At 36.9% G+C, this 18026-nt stretch overlaps 1 protein-coding gene across 1 annotated transcript; it reads left to right on the top strand.

Moving 5' to 3' along the window:
• The first annotated feature begins 1101 nt into the window (after positions 1–1101).
• On the top strand, positions 1102–7179 carry Smp_168770 (putative mitochondria associated granulocyte macrophage csf signaling molecule). Its single transcript, XM_018799352.1, has 3 exons — positions 1102–1146; positions 6264–6563; positions 7002–7179. Exons 1-3 carry the CDS (start codon positions 1144–1146, stop codon positions 7101–7103), a joined length of 405 nt encoding a protein of 134 aa, XP_018651150.1. The 5' UTR covers positions 1102–1143; the 3' UTR covers positions 7104–7179.
• Positions 7180–18026: the final 10847 nt, after the last annotated feature.

Here is an 18026-nt window from a genome sequence, read left to right as displayed (position 1 = left end):
ATACAGTACAAGAGCATAGTAATACTTGACACAGATACTTTTGTAGGTTTATTAATAGCATCGGGATTTAATGACTTCAAATTTTTAACTGAAATGATGAATTTTATGCTACCTATGTTGTAGATTGGTCATGGTTTTACCACGTACTTTATAAAATCTGACGTAGAAGTCCTATCACTGTATACACTGACCCATCCGATTTTGATCATCAGCGGTATGACGTCTGGCATTTTTAAAGAACACGGTTGAGCCGGGAAAGAGTAATATATTTTATACAAAAAGCAAGAAGTTATAAAGGGTGGCCATTTCCTCATGACCAAGACATGCCATTTTGATCTACTGCATTTCGCATTCCCCGTTGCTGACCTGCTCTTAATGTTACATGTTGCATGTAAATATTTTCAGTAATTATATTATCGGCTGTAGAGATTATGTGTCTAGAAACAAATGCCACAACATTACTCGCCTAATACAGTCAACGTGATGTTGGTTCGATACCCAAGTCGAGTGGGATTTTCGCACGCTGGAGGTTACCAAAAACATACTAAGATAATAATGAAAATGAAGACAGCAGCAACAGATCAGGAAGAACATAAGTGGTTTTTAATATGTTCAGTTTAATCCTCAATTCGCTCAAAATTAAAATTCACGCGAAGATTATTCAGGAGTTAAACACATCGGGATTATAATAATGAAGAATTATTTAGAATAGTGATATTTTAACAAGTCACACCAAGATACACAGTCTAGTAGCAGTGGATCACCAATACATCCAGGCAGGAAAAGAGGTATATTAACGATAATGGGAAAGAGGGAAATTGGTAAATCATAATAAGATGTTATCCTTAGTCTTTAAAATAGGTCAAGTTTCCTCTTAACGAACTTCTGAGAAGTCGCTTGGACTAGTTCAGTCCTCATGGAATTCCAGAATTTGATAACACTTAAGGACAACTCTTAACAATGTCAAACGTCCTTTTAGGCAACTGGTATGATGACTCAATCTATAAATCCAAATACGCATAATAGGCGTTAGGTGTAGATCTTTACAATTCATTGAACTGCATTATAGGACAAATTTAAATAACCGGGAGCATCTTTTTAACCTCTTGCGTTACGACGCATCTCGAGGATATTTAAAGCCTCATGGTCAGTTTGGGATATACCTCCTTAGGAACCTTACTTTACCTTGGTTCTCTTTCTTATTTGTACGTTTCGTTTTCAGATTTTAATTTTTAGCATAGAATATCTAGCTGAAGTAATCTCTTAATAATGACAACTATCCTGCAAGCATGACGCTCCATAGACTCATATATAGCGAAATTTTCATTTTGAATAGATCTTTCTGAAATTTATCCATTTCAAACACTCAAGCTTTGCATTTCTGTACGGAATTATAGTTTGTAATGAGTATTTGGTAGTGTCAACAACTTTGAATATGTCTTCGAAATGACTGAGGGGTTCTGTGGCAGTGTCTGTCATTGAAAGGTGTACCTCAGAAGTACGTAAATCTTGTGAAGGCTCTACAATTGAACACTATCAGTCGAGTGAAAGCTTATGGCGAACTGTCATCTGATGTTACAACCTCAAGTGGTGTCCGATAAGGCTGTCCACTTTTCCCATTTTTGTTTAACTTCATTATAGACCTATTGCTGGAAATAAGACTCTCGTCGATTGATTTTTCAGGAGTCGATCTCCTACCAGGAGGTTCACTTATCGACTTAGAATACGCAGATGACAGTCCTGTTTGATGAAGACGCTAACAGATACAGTCTTCTGTTAGAACTGAGTAACAATGCCAGGATATTTGGAATGCGTTTCTTCCCATCTAAATGCAAGTTGTTGCTGCAGGACTGGCCTGCGTCAACACCTGAACTAAGGATGAGTAGTGTAGTAGTCGAACGCGTCGACAACTTCACTCATCTTGGAAGTCTGATCAGCCCTAATGGGTTGGTGTGTGACGAAATCTCAGCACAGATTCAAAAAGCCTATTGGCTTTTGTCAACTTACGTCACCTATGGCAAAAGCGAGATATCCGTCGATCAATAAAAGGACAAGTATACTGCGCGGCAGTTTGTTCTGTTTTATCTAATGGCTGTGAGACGTGGCCATTAGGAGTAAAGCAAACACGTAATGGGTTGGTGTCTGACGAAATCCCCCGAAAACCACATTCGTAAAACAGTAAAATTATCGATGCCACAGGAAAGTCTGTCGACTTAATAATAAGTACCTAAAAGTTTCTGGTTATCTATTCCACTTTTCCTGTTTACTTCGCACAGTGAACGCAGTATCAAAACAATTTAACCATAATCGGTAAAAAAACTGCTCTGTCGCGATAAATCAATATTTCCGTAATCAAAATACCGGTGCGTTACAAATGAAAAATGTTTATTGAAGTTTAATAAAGTATAAACTACCCATTAATACATTGCTTCCTCAAATTCTTAACAATTAGTCATGTGTTTTGGATAAGTACATTATGTTGATGTTGAACTTTCATTCACAGTGTTCTACAAAAAGAAATTTACTCTTCAGCACTACAAACGCAGTCTCAAAACAACCAAATGGCTATTATTAAACAAACAAATGTCATAACAATAATCCAACGTATGGATCCATAGTGCCATGTCAAAGGTTGATTACGTACCAACGGTATAACTATGTGTTCTGAATAAAAAAGTTAGATCTGTTAACATTTGCGAAGCCAGTTGAAAATAAGATGGACAATAAATAATTATTTCAGTATAAATTTTTCTCAGATACTAATCTAAAAACAAAACGGTATTTAATCACAGATCTAAAGTGCATTCAGCTCACCTTTTCTTTGGATCTCCATCCACTCTTATTTACTTTATCTCTTGCATCGTGTAAGAGAATCTAGCTTGCAACATCCATGGCTAGTGTTACTTTTTTTTCTGGACAGGTTGCATTTCGGAACCGTGAACGCAGAACATCTACAAATATATTAAGGCTGTGATGTGAACTTACTTTGAATCGTCCTGTACAATCTATAATTACTGGTACTTATTTTACTTCTAGTCCCACGTAAAGGATAAGTAATTGTCAGTTCCGGCATCAACACGTAAGCTAGATATGCTTTGATTGATTTCCGAAGATCATCACATACGATCTCGGGAATTTGGCCACCTGAAATTTTATAAACACCTGTCACAACTTATGAACTGATCACGAAACTTGAGCTCCTCCGAAGCAGCTTCAAGAGTACGCATTTCCTCAGGTGTTTCTTATGAGAATGCGAAACTCGTAGTGTCTATGCTGTCGATATACCTGTCCTTCACACCCATGGATGAAGTTTTGACGAAAGCAGTAAATTTTGTCAATCTTGTTCGACAGATCACTGGTTCCTTTCAGTATCATTTTGCTATGGTCATTGTGCAACCTATCGGTATCGTGTTTACATTTACTACAACTTACGGTTTACTAACTTCCTTTGAAGTAGATGGAAGCGTTGGTGAGAAAACTTCTGTTTACAATTAACTGTTTTATGAGCATGTATTCGATAGGTACTTACTTCGCTATAGGTGAGAAGTTCACAATCAAAATGTTGACAACTGGAAAGTCGACTGTGACGCACACAGCTTCCATTTCAGCAACCTCTAGTTCTTCAGAGGTACACGAGTAGTCGTTCGTTTTGCTTTAGACAGCCCTAATAATAAGTGAATTGCGTACGTTTATCAATTTACCTCTTCGACTTCTTCGCTCCACACGGCAGCTTGTTATCCTCAGATGCATTTGTGCTTTTGTAACGGAATACTGTAATAAAAGATACTTTCGGTTCATCACCTAGTATGGTAGTCATCTAATAACAATGACTTCAAAGTGATGACAACTTACCGCAATAATGTAATAGAGTGCACGCTCGCAGGAAGAATCGATTATCGTAGTCGATACTATCAAAAATATCGGTTACAGTCACATCATTCCTGTAGACAAAATTTCGTTTTTCAGCAGCCATTTGCTAGGGATGACAAGAACTTGCTTTTTCTCCTTGTCGTGAACCAAGATGTACTGTCCTGATTGATGCTAAAAATCAATGCTATAGCGTTAGGAATTATAATTTTATTACATTCATGAACTCAGTATCATTTGTAGTGACTGCGGAACCTCCCTAATTTGTAAAGTACTCTACAATTACAAAAATTGTAAACTCCGCTCTAATTTTCTTGTTATTGATCATCTATGTGTCAATGAGATACACAAAACTGATTCTGTATTGTATTTATGCTCAGCAGGGATGTAGGATGTACACCAGCTTAGTAGCTTCAGTCTTGGCACCCGGGCAGTATTACAGCCCTCACACAAGTCTATGATAACTGCTACTGGCCTCAATTTTTATTGTGTGGCGCATATGTATTTGGTATCTCTTTGCACCAATGTTTAAGTGTTCAAACAAATAAATATAAAAATAAAGTTTAGTAGCATCCTGTTTTCCAGTGGCTCACTTCTTATTGACTAGGAATGGTTCATTTCCAGTCATCTAACGTTTTGGGCATTATGCATATCAATAAACTCAGCTTGTTAAGTAAGCCTTGATGACTGTTCTTTTCTTTAGCGACTCCGTACCGCATGCATTTATCGACATACTAAAATATTTGAAATTAAGCCTTAGACCGTGAGTAAAAGTCACGGTCGTCTAGAAATGTTTCGTATTTCGCAACAGGATTCAGTGTCAGTTTCGTTGACATTGTTTGCTAATGGTTCAAATTGTGTCAACATAGTCGTGATGCTTATTTTCATGAGAAGGCGCTAACCAGGTTGTTGAACGGAACGTTACACTTATTTTCTGTTTCAGTCTCTAAGACTTCGACAATTACAATTCTCTGCCATCAGTCCATCCTCAGCTACTGTGGAACTATTCGTCCAGACTTGAGTGTAAGTTCTTACGAAATAGAAGGACATCTACTATTTTTATCTATTTGACTGTTAAAATATCTTCAATACTCTGTAGCCCACTTTTCCACAGAATAATCTAGTACGGCCGAGAGTAGGGAGTGTCCACTTCCTCTCTCAAAATGATCTCACATGGCGACGCCCTGTACAGCCACTCCTTGGGAAGTCCTACTCTTTGACTTCTCGTGGTGAGGGTGTTTGCGAAATCAAGAGGACGAAAAGCGAATGTCCAGGGCTTTAAACCGGTTGACGGATACAGAGGATCCACCTGGGGGAGTTGAAAAATCCTTGTGACAAATCAGTGGTTTACATGAACTCCAAGATCCTAAGGCAGGAAATTGCGTATGAACCTACTGTTTGTCACCGGTTACCATGGGATTGTATCTTCTAAAGTTGCTCCACCGCCTTTCGGATTAGACCTTTAGGTCGAAGGTTCAGGGTGTGACCCCATTAGGAAACTACCTGCTTCGGTTTGGGCTCCGAAGCAGTATCTCAACCTTCACACAAATTGAATGATGATGTGTGGAGCATATCTATTCGGTGCATCCTTACATCAATGTTTATTAATAAAATAGCCTACTTAAGTAGTACCTAAATTTTTGCCCGTGGCCTATAGCTCTTAATATTAAAAGTAATGCAGATGGGACAAGCAAAGCGAACAACTATTAACAGAATGTTTGTGAATAGGAAAACAGTTTTGTAATGCATTCATTTTTGGAAACATTAGCTGACAGTAAATTAAATCTGAAGTGAGCGAAAGCGTTTAACAGAATGGACTATGGAAACTAGTAAATCGTCAGTTTTTTCATTTGTCTATGTCTTCACATAAGAGCACGAATTCCATCAATGAGACAACAAAATAATATAAATCCAAATTTACAAATAGCGGTGAATATTCCAAATTATGTGTATTCTATTAAGAATATCCATAAACGTTAGTAATTCCTCGTTCAAAGGCATTCGGAATTACTTTTCTGAACCAGTTGTCCAGTTTTGGTCACTAGAAAAGTCGAGATGAAATCTACCATGTGTGCAGAACTTCTTTATAGGCCTGTCTATGAACAGTCTTGCAGTTGGCTGTGCAATAGATCGATCCCTCGTCGCAGCAACATCTAATAATTTTGGGTGCGCCATTGATGGTCTTGTAATTTACTCGTTCTCATAGTTCAGCTTTCTAAAAGAGCGACCTCTTGTCAATAATATGTTCAGTAAAATAGACTAGTGACCGATTGATTAATAGCATTTTCCTGCGTAATGTTCCAAAAATTTGTTTCCCCCATTATAGTAGAAGTTTTAGGTATTTCAGTTTCATAACCGTTTATTCCATCATGTTACTTTGTTTTGGTTACACTTAGGCGAAGTATTTGGTCCAGTTGATTCTATCTGGTGCTCGAGTTCTGGGCCGTGCATTTGCCCAAGCTGTCAAAGAAGAATACGCTTCAAGTCAAAGAGTTGCTAATGCCCGTCAAAACAATGGGTCTGGTGGTCCTGAACAAAATACTTATGTCCAAAACGCTGGGATCTCACTAGAGGAAGCAAAACAAATATTGAATGTCAAAGATATTCACGATATAAGTACTTTAAATAAACACTATGAACACCTCTTTTCCTCCAACAGTAAAGATAAAGGTGGATCATTTTACTTACAATCTAAGGTATTCATTGGTACATTTTACAATCAATTTTTAATCCAAACGTCTATTTTGTTAGCTTATTAAACGATGATGGACAAAAATTTCTATGACATACCAACTCTTAAATGCCTACTTCCCATTATGGTTTTAAGCAAATATAAATATCATGGAGCCGAAGCATATTTATATGTGTACTTAGTTTGATCCAAAAGTTATAAATCACCATTGTGGTTGTAGGCAACTGAACATTTCAGAAAGTCGCCTAATAAAAATGAAAGACATTTTTGTAGACACTTGGTATTCGTTAGCTCATGATCTTGAATAATTTGGTTAATAGAATTATTGTATAGATAATTTTTGTCTAGCTTTGTCTGAGACACTAGGTATTGAAAACTATGCTCTTATCAATTCAATATCTGACTAGTTCTGTATTTTTAATATTCTGTTACTCGTATTTAGGTATTTCGAGCAAAAGAACGTATTGATGAGGAATTACAATTTGAACAATCGGAACGGCGACGAAATACCGAATCTAAAAACAGTCACCAATCGGGGACTTGAACCAATGTAAAAAAATCACTTTGTTTTTGACTACTTCTGTATATTTAGAAATTTACAGATAAGTCAATATCATGTTTATTTACTTATTAATATGGTTGTATAAAGTTATTGTACAGTATTAGTTAAAGAGAAATTAAAAAAAGCACGATTAATTTTATGTTGTTTCTTTATGGAGTACCATGAAAAGTGAAGAAATTTTATTGCTACGGAAGTTCAGCTGAATAATAAAGCTACTTTGAATCATAAACGAATATAAATAGCTTCTAATTACTGATTAGAGTTTTCAAGTAAAACACTTATTTTCACAACAGTTTCTCTTTGTAATTCACTTTGTCATGGTACTTTTTTTCAAATACATAAATTAATACAATGTAAGAATTGAAATTCTCATATTCTAAGCTGATGTCCTGAAAACTTAACAGCATACAAAGGTTTTTGTGGTCAAACTATAGACTACGCTTATCCGAGAAAATCTGAAACAGGCAATTATTTTTTCAAAGTACGACCGTTGCTGCTACCTTGACGTGGTGGTCGGGCTTGCCTATCGTGGTGAACCAATCGAGCTATACTGGTTGGAACAATCGTTCCTCAAGGTCCTACCACGCCAGACAGGTCGGTTGAAGAGCGGTAAGACTAAAAGCAGCAATCCCAAGGTCCGAAGGCGAAGTCGCACTGCCGACTGTACAGAGGTGTGATGGCAGTAAGGTGTTTCCTTCAGACAACCAGCATAACAGCGATGCTGCCTTCCCACAAGGAGGGGTGGGGTTAGAAAAGGTCAACCTAAAAAATACACATCTCGCCTTATCCCACGGATATCCGTCTCCGGCGGTAAGGTCCCAACAAGTACGGAGCCAACACAAAAATGTCATGTGTGACCGGCTTCAAGCAGTTTTCCCTTGGGCACTGTGGTCACGCTTTCTGGTAATTAAGATTACTTCTAATCCAATTCCTTTTTCAGGTACCTCTAGAAGAAGTCTTCCACAGTGTAAGCAACCGGGATGTTATAACGGCCCTCATACCTTTAACAGCACCCACGATCACCGTATTCATAATCAATCTCCTTCTTCACTTCCCACTATTCCTTCTACCTCAACTTTCAACACTAAACTTCCTCTTTCAGTTTCCTCCTCAAGTGTCACCATGGCCAACGATTCTAGTGCGCGAAACACTGTCCCAGGTCTACTAAAACCTCGCTCCAGACTACACATTGTAGCCTTCAACGTACGTACCCTAAGCCGACGAGATACACCCTCCGTGTATCTGGCGACCCTATGGCTAGTTCTCATGGACTTGCAGGTGTAGGCATAGCACCTAGTACGAGGGCAGAACAAGCACTACTAGAATGGGTCGTCGTTAACAGTCGCCTATGTGCTGTTCGACCAAATGGCTCCATAAGAACACGGAAGGATAGAGACACACGTTGCCTTTTCGCCGTTTCTGCCTACTCTCCCACTGACTGCAGCCCGGATGAAGTGAAAGATGACCTTTACAGAAAGATCCCTGAGCTTCAAAAAGCTAAGCGCTCAGACATAGTAGTCGTAGCGGGTGACTTTAATGCCCAATTAGGCAGCTTAAATCAAAGAGAAAGACATTTGGGTAGGTATTTTAGTATTCCGGCTCAACGAATCGATAATGGTGATCGTCTGTTGCAACTATGCTCAGACAATCGTTTATTTTTAGCAAACACTAACTTTAAACATAAGGAGAGACATCGCCTAACATGGCGACCGCCTTCACCAAACCAACGATGGACTCAAATAGACCATATTGCCATCAGTCATCGTTGAAGAGGCTCAATAGAAGATTGTCGCTCGTACTGGAACACATGTTTAGACTCTGATCACGCTTTAATACGAGCACGTATTTGTTTGCGTCTCACTGGACGCAGAACAACTACATCAAGAAGACCCATTAGGATTGAACTGGAGGACGAGAAAGCCAAAGGTGAGTTCCAGGAACAACTGAGTTCACATCTAGGCAGTTCTGTAAACAAGACTGACCCAGATGTTGCTTAGAAAGATATACGAACAGCTGTGGAAACAGCAGTAACATCTATTAGTAATTTAAACCAAAGGGTTACAAAAAACCAATGGATTTCTTCTGAGTCTATTTCACTGATGGATTCTCGTAAACTCATCCTATCAGGCTCTGAACACGATAAAGAGCGGAAGCAAATCAGATCTAGGTTAACCAAAAGCCTAAGGAACGATCGTGAGCAGTGCTGGGCAATGAAAGCAAAAGAAATGAAAAGGCAGCGGCTGTAGGCAACACCTGGCAACTCTTCAGACTAATAAAAGAAGCCGAAATTAAAAAGTCAAGTGTTTTACTTTTTATTTGAAAACGTTAATATTGCTATAAGAGGGACCAGATATATATACGCCACACAAAGCAATGGGAATGAGAAGAGAAAAAAAAGGTAAGGTGAGTGCAAGAAGAAAGAAACAATAACAACCACAGTTTAGTGTATGTTAGTATAACAATAAGAATAATAGTGGAGTTAACGGAAACGTACAGCCAGAAGGATGCTTCCAGTTAAGCGTGTTACATCCGCAGGATCGCCACTGGCTTCTATTCTGAGCGATATCTGATAACGTCTCTAGCCACTGTGTTGCACCATCTCTCGGACCCCAGCTAGGGAGTGTGAAGAACCAACAGTAGCCAGCCCTTCACAGCTTTATTTCATAGTTCAAGCTGGATAAATGAATATATAGTCATGACAGTAAATGTATTCACTGCCCATTCATATACTCTGACATATATGTAAGCCCGTTAGATAACTGTCAGTTTTAAGGGAGATATTTTTAATAAATTATCTGCATATCCTTGGATTATTTCACATTTGTTATATTATAATCTATCAATATTTGTAAAATACGATAAATTCATTGTAGTTCCTTGTTTTCTCCTGTGTTACGAGCTGATGTGTGGGCGAGAATGATAATGATTGGTTGTTTTGCTGAGTCAATCATGTAGGTAGTGTGACAGGTGTTATATGTGTTATACATTCCCCTATCCGGATTATTACCGATTGATTGTTCTTGTTGTTGTATTGTGTCGGATTTTGGTTTGGAAATATATTGACGTTCTAGTCAGGTTAATCTCGTGTTCTTGATCTGAGTTGTGTTGAAGTCCTGTAGAATAGACACTGAGTGGGAATCTAGTGTAAATATTCGTCCAAGGTAAATTAACGTCCCACATACCTGTAAAAAGTGAAAGGACTATTATAACAAGAAACCCTAGCGTTATAACTAGTATCCTACGTTTATAACACGAGCTAATAAAATTTTGATACTAACGTGTTTAAAAGGCAAAATTGTAAATTTTAGATGGATCGAAATGGATATTTATAAATAATTGGAGTGATATGTAAAGTTTTAGACCTTCTCGTTATTGACATTAAAGGCTAGAATTGATCAGTCTTTGTTGGTATATTTTCATCCTGAGCGCATTGTCTTAGTATTAAGATGCAGTTACCAGTCTTAATATATCTGGATTTCAGTAGTGAATACAAGAAATTAGATTTCGTACTAGTTTGTACTCGTTAGCTAGAAAAATTGTAGATCTTGGATATAAATTTACACTCGTCAAACGAGTTAGTGGCTATATAGACCTGGGCGATAACTCGTCCGGTTTTAAGCAATAGGTGAACATCAGTAGTGACATATTAACACATCCGGCTGGTGTCTTTCACATGGGATGAAATATAAATTCCTGATTTTACTACCAGCTACGGAACAAACATAAAAAGTGAGAGTGATAGAGTAACAGGTGACCGATTTTAGTGAGTAATTTCTATCTTTCGAAATACATTCGGTTTTGTGTTTTATTTCTGTAGTTGCCAGGATTAATAACAGTCAATCAACCGAGATATTTTGTAATATTCTTGATATAATTTACAACAATCTTACTGGTATATATATCTAAGGAATATTACAACAAGCGTTTTAGTTGTATAAACCCGGTTGTTATTCTTCCAAAACGTATTAATATGAAATCCTGAAGGTGAAAAGGATATACTTGTAGAATACCTAGATGGCAGCAGAGAGAAAACAAGGCAGCAAATACGGAAATGAGTTCAAAATCGAGGCAAATTAAGCTGACAAGTGGAAAATACGTCTAGAGTCGAGAGAGTAGAGTAGACAAAACAGGCAAATACCGCTGAGGTATCTCTGTTCCTCTTGTTGACATCTTAGATTAACACTATTTTCTCTTCCTTGTTATTTATTATAACTTCAAACTAATTAATAGGTAAATTTAGACGAGAAGTAGACTGTGAATAAACGTGTGAGTTTCCAAACATTTCCCCTCAAAGTAGATATTCGGGAGAAAGGTCTTTAACGAGACTATAATTTATGGACGAATCAATCAGATTTAGGATAACAGGTTTTGGATTTTGGTGCGAAATTCACTCACCCATTTGACCAAATAGCGTCTTGGCATATTGGCTGATGTCAGTTCGTGATAAAAAAAACCCGTAAATCTCATTCCTAACCCTAACCATCAAATGTGAATCATAATCCAAATTCTTCAAACTTCTTTATAACCCTCATTTAGCCCTAGTAAGTAGGTAGGCACTTTCGAGGTCACTTTGGTGTTGCTCAAAGGTCGTTCACAAATCATGGTCTCACTTTTTTCCCCTATTAGCTTTTTTGGGTACATTCACATTGAGGTATTTTATGTAAATATATGCGAACATACTGTGGTATAAGACAAGACGTCTCCAAAACCTGACTCACTTATACCTGCCATTTTTAAAATATGACACTATTTACTAAAAGCTAATAGACATCATGTCAAAAATGTTGGATCCTGCCGAAAAGTTGCTTAATCACATGGTTCAGCGACGTACTACTAGGCTAATATTGTAGAGATAGTTAAATAAACTTAACTCTCAAATGGAACGAAACGTATATCACATCCCATCGCTGGTCATAATTCCACTTTACTAAAACTTGCAACAATGACAATATCTAGAAAAGATGCAAATATGCTTATAAAGACTGACGAGTTACAGCCTTTAGTCCTAATTCTTATAGACGGTACGATATATTTAAGTCGAAATTTTATCGCTAGTGTGTATGTAGATCCTTTTAATTCAATGTCTAGTAGGTTAACAGGTTTAATATGACTTCAGGTGGATTCTTCTGGTATTTGTAAGTGAATAATATAGAAATTGGCGCAACCGAACGGCAACTCACAACTTGCTATTTATCAAAGGACTTTAAAAAAATCGGTAGTCTTATGTGCAATACGTGTTCATATTATAACCGTATGAGTAACGATATTTAAATCTCTGGTTGTGTTTAGCGAAAGAAACAATTACCTAAAGCATTTAGATGCGGTTTCATGAATCTGACACTAGATGATATTACTATTATGTTGTGGTGCTTGGTACTATGCCCACTTAGGCTATTCTAACTTCTGGACAGACCAATTTATTAATTCTTCTCAAGTCACATTTGGCTTTGTTGATCATTTGCTTACTAACCCTGGCTATTTTTATGTGATCATATGTGTGTAAATTGCTCGCACTGCTCATTACGTGCCTGTAACTTATTTTCGTTCGATTATATAAATCGAGTTCGTTCACTCGCCCTCTCCACAGTGTGTCACTTCGCTTCGTTTCCCTGATTGTCTGTTCAGATCAATGAATGTATGAAAAATGTGTATTCAAACTTCGTTCTCGTATTTGACTTATTTCACCCCATTATTCACTGACGCGATTTAAATCGATAAAAATATACGAGGGTTGGCGGCAGGTATATTTTGGCAAAAATCAGCACACGAATAAACTAGAGTCAGATATAGGGCCACTAAAATATGATGGTTAGTATTGGCATAATTGGCTTTAATGATGTATTAATTTATCACAGTCAGACAAAGTTCGTTGTGTGCATAGGTACATGTAAGAAACAATGCATACCCAACACAAATGTGCTAATCACTTATTTTAATTGGTAGCACGTTATGACTAGAATCTATGGAGTCATCTGAAAATAGACACGAAAGCTTTTGTTTTAGTGAATGCTAATTAGTTGTAGAAAAACTACTCTAAAACAGGAAAATTGCTAACCTTATCAAGTCTGATCACATACTAGAAATATTCCCAGAAGCGCACAGCATAGAAGGGATCGGACTTCTCGAATAAAACAAACCCATGTAGATTGGAATTATAATTCTCTTCCTAAATGTGTGGTCTTATTGATAATTTTCAAAAGGTCATCATCTTTTCATTATACTTACAGACAAGCACTGGCAAAACCTATATGGGTTTCATTGTTTGTTATTATTTTCGTTCGTGAAATTGCGTAGTGTACGACAATCGCTATGAGTCTCTTGAGGTCTGTAGTGCTTATTGCTTTTACGCTCTAAACTGAGACTCATGAGATCCATTATTTTTATGAGTTTCTAATGTTTTATGTGTTTGTGCGCTGTGCTGGTTATTTACGACTCCGAATTCAATGCCGTGGATGAAACTACCTCTATCCTCTTCTTTTCGCTGCCCCACTAACCATAATAGAAACGCCAGTTCACTAGATGAAGCTTTTTGACGTATACCGAGTAAAATCAATCGAAATACATTAAGTTTATTGATTATATATCAATAGAAAGTGATCAGAATATTTAATATGTTGGAATTACATGAATAGTGTTCAAACTGAATACTTCACTGCAGCAGAATTTCGACCTAATTGGCTTACTTCCTATAAGTTTTAATTTCAGATTGTACATCCCCTGTAGCAAGCCCATTCAACTATTGTATTATTTGTTTGCTCTCTGCAATTTAGACATTCAATCCACTTTGTATATTTATGTGCAAGTCTGATTGAGCGCGTGGCTGCACATTAACCTTTAATTTATTCTCTCATTGGTTGTAAGGGAAGGTAATCAATAATTTATCCACAATCCATTAACACTCATAAATATATATGGATTTTTAACACTTACTGACACATACATACTCGCTCGTTTTCTCTGTGTGCTTGGTATCTGCACGCTTGCGGATTTTACCAAACCTAAACAATAAACTATCTCTATGACTGGTGTTCGGGCTTTTGAATAATCTCGAGTAAACCCATAATTCAACGAGGAGATTTAGCCTGCGTTAAACATTCAATTAACGGGATATTATTTATTTATTGGAGTCAAGTATAGAGAAATTAATACTCTACACCCTAACACTTAGGTTGGTTTTGGCTCGTGATAAAATTAACCAGCAAGAAAGAACAGTTACATTAGATAGGAATTAATAAATAAATTAAACTATAGAAAGGATCGATCACTTGGTTAGACGAATGTAAACAATGATTAAAAAGACAGCAAACTTCTGTGCACTAAATTGGCAATTTAATCATTATTTCCCATGACAATTATTAATAGTATGCCGGGTAGTTATACTAATAGAATGTACTGTAGTGTATGTTTGTGCACGTTTCTATTGAGGCGTGTGCTACTGATGTTGACAGATATAAGTAGTATGTGTCATCGAAAGTGTAATGCTTCAAGGCAGGTTAAGAAGATCGAAGAAAAGAGAACGAGAACAGAAAATGATTGGTGTGGGAACGAAAGAACAATGAAGTCTAAGACGGTTGTTTGACATTTCGCAAATGAAGTATTTACTGTATAGTTCTCAGATTTTACTAATACGTTCTGCAATTGTGTGTTCAAAGGTCATCCGTCACTGATGTTCTCGTCCACTACACTACCTCCAAACAGTTTTTACTTTTTTCCTGTGTTTTCATCCCCGTTTTTCTCAAAATAACTAGGAAGGGATGCGAGGATTAAATCATCTGAGAGAGGGTAATCACTAAAACTTAATCAAAATCTGATTTGAATTTAGGCTAGAGTCATATGACTGGGAGTTTTCTATATGAATTTTATCTGGTTTAGTTCAATCTACTTTGTACCGTATATCAGTTTCATTCAAATATAAATTTATTTTTCCACGCTTGTCATTTGTTCCTTCTGTGTTTGTTCTTTTTATATAGATAACAGCATCTGGCTAGATCGATAGTATGATAGATGCAGGCCATAAAGTATGAAGTGATTTTACAATACATTAACCGTTAATTTTTACACATTAAGGGTGTGTAAACAAATAGAGGACTTTATTTAATACACGGTTAACTCTAATTTAACTTTTAGTTATCTTTTTCTGTATATTCAATAACATATGCTAATGACAGTAAGAAAAAATTAAGCCTGATATTCAGTTCTTAGTTTTATCTAATACTGAGTACCGTACACAACTTATATTTGACAATCCTTCCTGCCTTAAATAATATTTAAATAAGTACTTTGTCTATAAATGTATCATTCTGTTGTATGAGACTATATTCTTTGATGACCAGTTGTTGATCTCTTTATTGAGAAATTTGTAATAAGATTTAGGTTTTTATCAGTAATCATCAATCAGTCACATGATACGCATAAATTCAGACAACTGTCCGCACATTTACTTAGTTCAAGCAGTTCCTGGCTTTTATAACAAAGGCGACCATAAATATGTATACTACTGAACAATCGTTTTAATGTATTAATATATTTGTAAATATGACAATATAAATAGAATATTTGTTTTTAAAAAATAATCATCCATTCTTGTAGCAAAGAAATAAATAAGTAGTTGAAAATTTGTAGACAAAATAAAATAAAGTTACTAACTGAGTAAATTTTAGTATAACTAATTTTATAGAAACCACAAACAGAATATTTGCGATAAAACATTTTCCAATCGTTACAAGGGTACTTCATTTTTCACTACACTAATTTTGATCAATAGGAAATTAAAAAACGGCCGAATCTGGGGAAAAAATCAGTAGTGGATTTATACTTGAATAGATTGGTAAATTCTTATTATTTCACTAAGGAATTTTTAGTATAAATCGACCAAACCCTAGAAATAAAAAAGGATCAAACGGTTGTTTTATTTTTTTTAGATTATATAATTTCGAATTTTATTGGAAATTTTGTGTATTATCAAATGATAATAACTGATTGATTAAATTCACTTAGTATTGTTTGTTTGAATCTTCCCATCGATGTGTTTAGGACTGCAACTGGTCAGTCTCAGTGGCCGAGTGGATAACGCGATGGCGTTTGAAGCGAGGGTACTGGGTTCGAGTCCCAGAGTGAACATCAACTCTGAGATGCAGGTACATCCAGCTGACGAGTCCCAAATAGGACGAAACGCGCGTCCTGGATTCCACTGCTAGCCACTATCCATCTCTGCTTAACTGATTGATTAGTTTTGATTAAACAGATAACTAGTCCAAATGTTGCTCATAGGAAGCCAATGTAAATACGACACTTATATCCTATCCAGAGTTAATTTGAGTTCTCAGTTTTTACTACTGTAGGATTCCAAAATCATATGAAAAAAGCTGTTGAACATTAATCAGTCAAACGATCTCATGCAGATTATTTGATATTTTAAGGTTTCATGGTGTTTGGAAAATGCAACTGTGACCGTAGTGTTATGAATGAAGGAATTATTAACCTGGCGAAGTTTACCACTCACATAAATTTGTCTGTGCATAACCTTTAGCATAAAGCTTCCAATACATCCTAAAACTTTTTACTATCCCATTACTGGTTGGTTCGAGGGTTAGAAAGTGTTTGAATTGTGAACGAGTCTTATTACCAGACCATAATGAGTTACCTTTGGATTTTCAATAATCATCAAACTAATCGTTACTTTGCTCGTGGATACTTTTTCAGAAAAACCTGAATAAAATTTAAATACAACTTTCATCAGGTACTTACTTACGCCTGTTAGTCCTCATGGAGTAGAATAGGCCACCCACCAGCATTCAACTCTGTCCCTAGATATCCTTTCCAGTTGCTATTCATCCTTTACATATCTGCTTCCAATTATCGGTGCAATGTATTTTTCGGCCTTCCTCTTTACTGTTTCCCTTCAGGATTTCAAGTTAGCGCTTGCCTCGTGATGCATGATGCAGTCTGGTGATCTCTTCAATCTGTGTCCTGTCCACCTCCATCATCTTCTAATTTCCTCTTCAGCTGGAAGTTGGTTTGTTCTCTCACACAGTAGGCTGTTGCTGATAGTATCCGGCCAACGGACATTCAGTATCTTGCGTAGACAATCGCCTATAAGTACTTGTACCATTTTGATGATGGTTGTAGTGGTTCTCCACTTTTAAGCACCGTACAGTTGAACTGTCTTGACGTTCTTATCGAATATTCCCACTTTGATATTGGTTGACAGTTGTTCTGAGTTCCATATGTTCTTCAATCGTAGGAATGCGGCCATTGCTTTGCTAATTCTAGCCTTTACGTCTGCATCAGATCCACCGTGTTCATCAATGATGCTGCCCAGATATGTAAAGGTTTTATATCCTCAAAAGCTCCTCCGTCAAGTGCGATGTGATTGGTGCATGTTGTGTTGTATCTGCGGATCTTGCTTTTCCCTTTGTGTATACTGAGGTCTACTGATGCACAGGCTTCTGCTACAGTGGTTGTCTTGACCTGCATTTGTTGATGTGTATCGGATAGAAGGGTCAGTTCGTTTGAGAAGTCCTAATCTTCCAAGTGATTCCAAGCTGCTCGTCGTATTACGTGCTTTCCCTCAGATGTGGAGGTCTTCATAATCCAGTCGACCACCAAAAGAAAGAGAAAACGGAAGAGTAAGCAGCCTTGTCTGATTCCGGTCATCACTTGGAATGCGTCTCTCAGCTGTCCTCCATGCACCACTTTGCACTGTAGTCTGTCCAATGAATTCCAGATGATGATAATGCTCTTCTCATGAACACCATAATATCGAAGAAGTTTACATCATGTTCTTCTATCCACACTGTCAAATGTTTTCTCATGATTAAGAAAGTTGTTGTATAGTGACGAGTTTCATTCAATTGATTGTTCAATGATGATCCATAATATAGCGATTCGGTCTATGTACGACTG

This window comes from Schistosoma mansoni, chromosome 3, assembly GCF_000237925.1.
Source record: "Schistosoma mansoni strain Puerto Rico chromosome 3, complete genome".
Taxonomy (NCBI): domain Eukaryota; kingdom Metazoa; phylum Platyhelminthes; class Trematoda; order Strigeidida; family Schistosomatidae; genus Schistosoma; species Schistosoma mansoni.
Note: the sequence above shows the minus strand (reverse complement) of the source record. Positions and strands in the feature narration are given on the sequence as shown.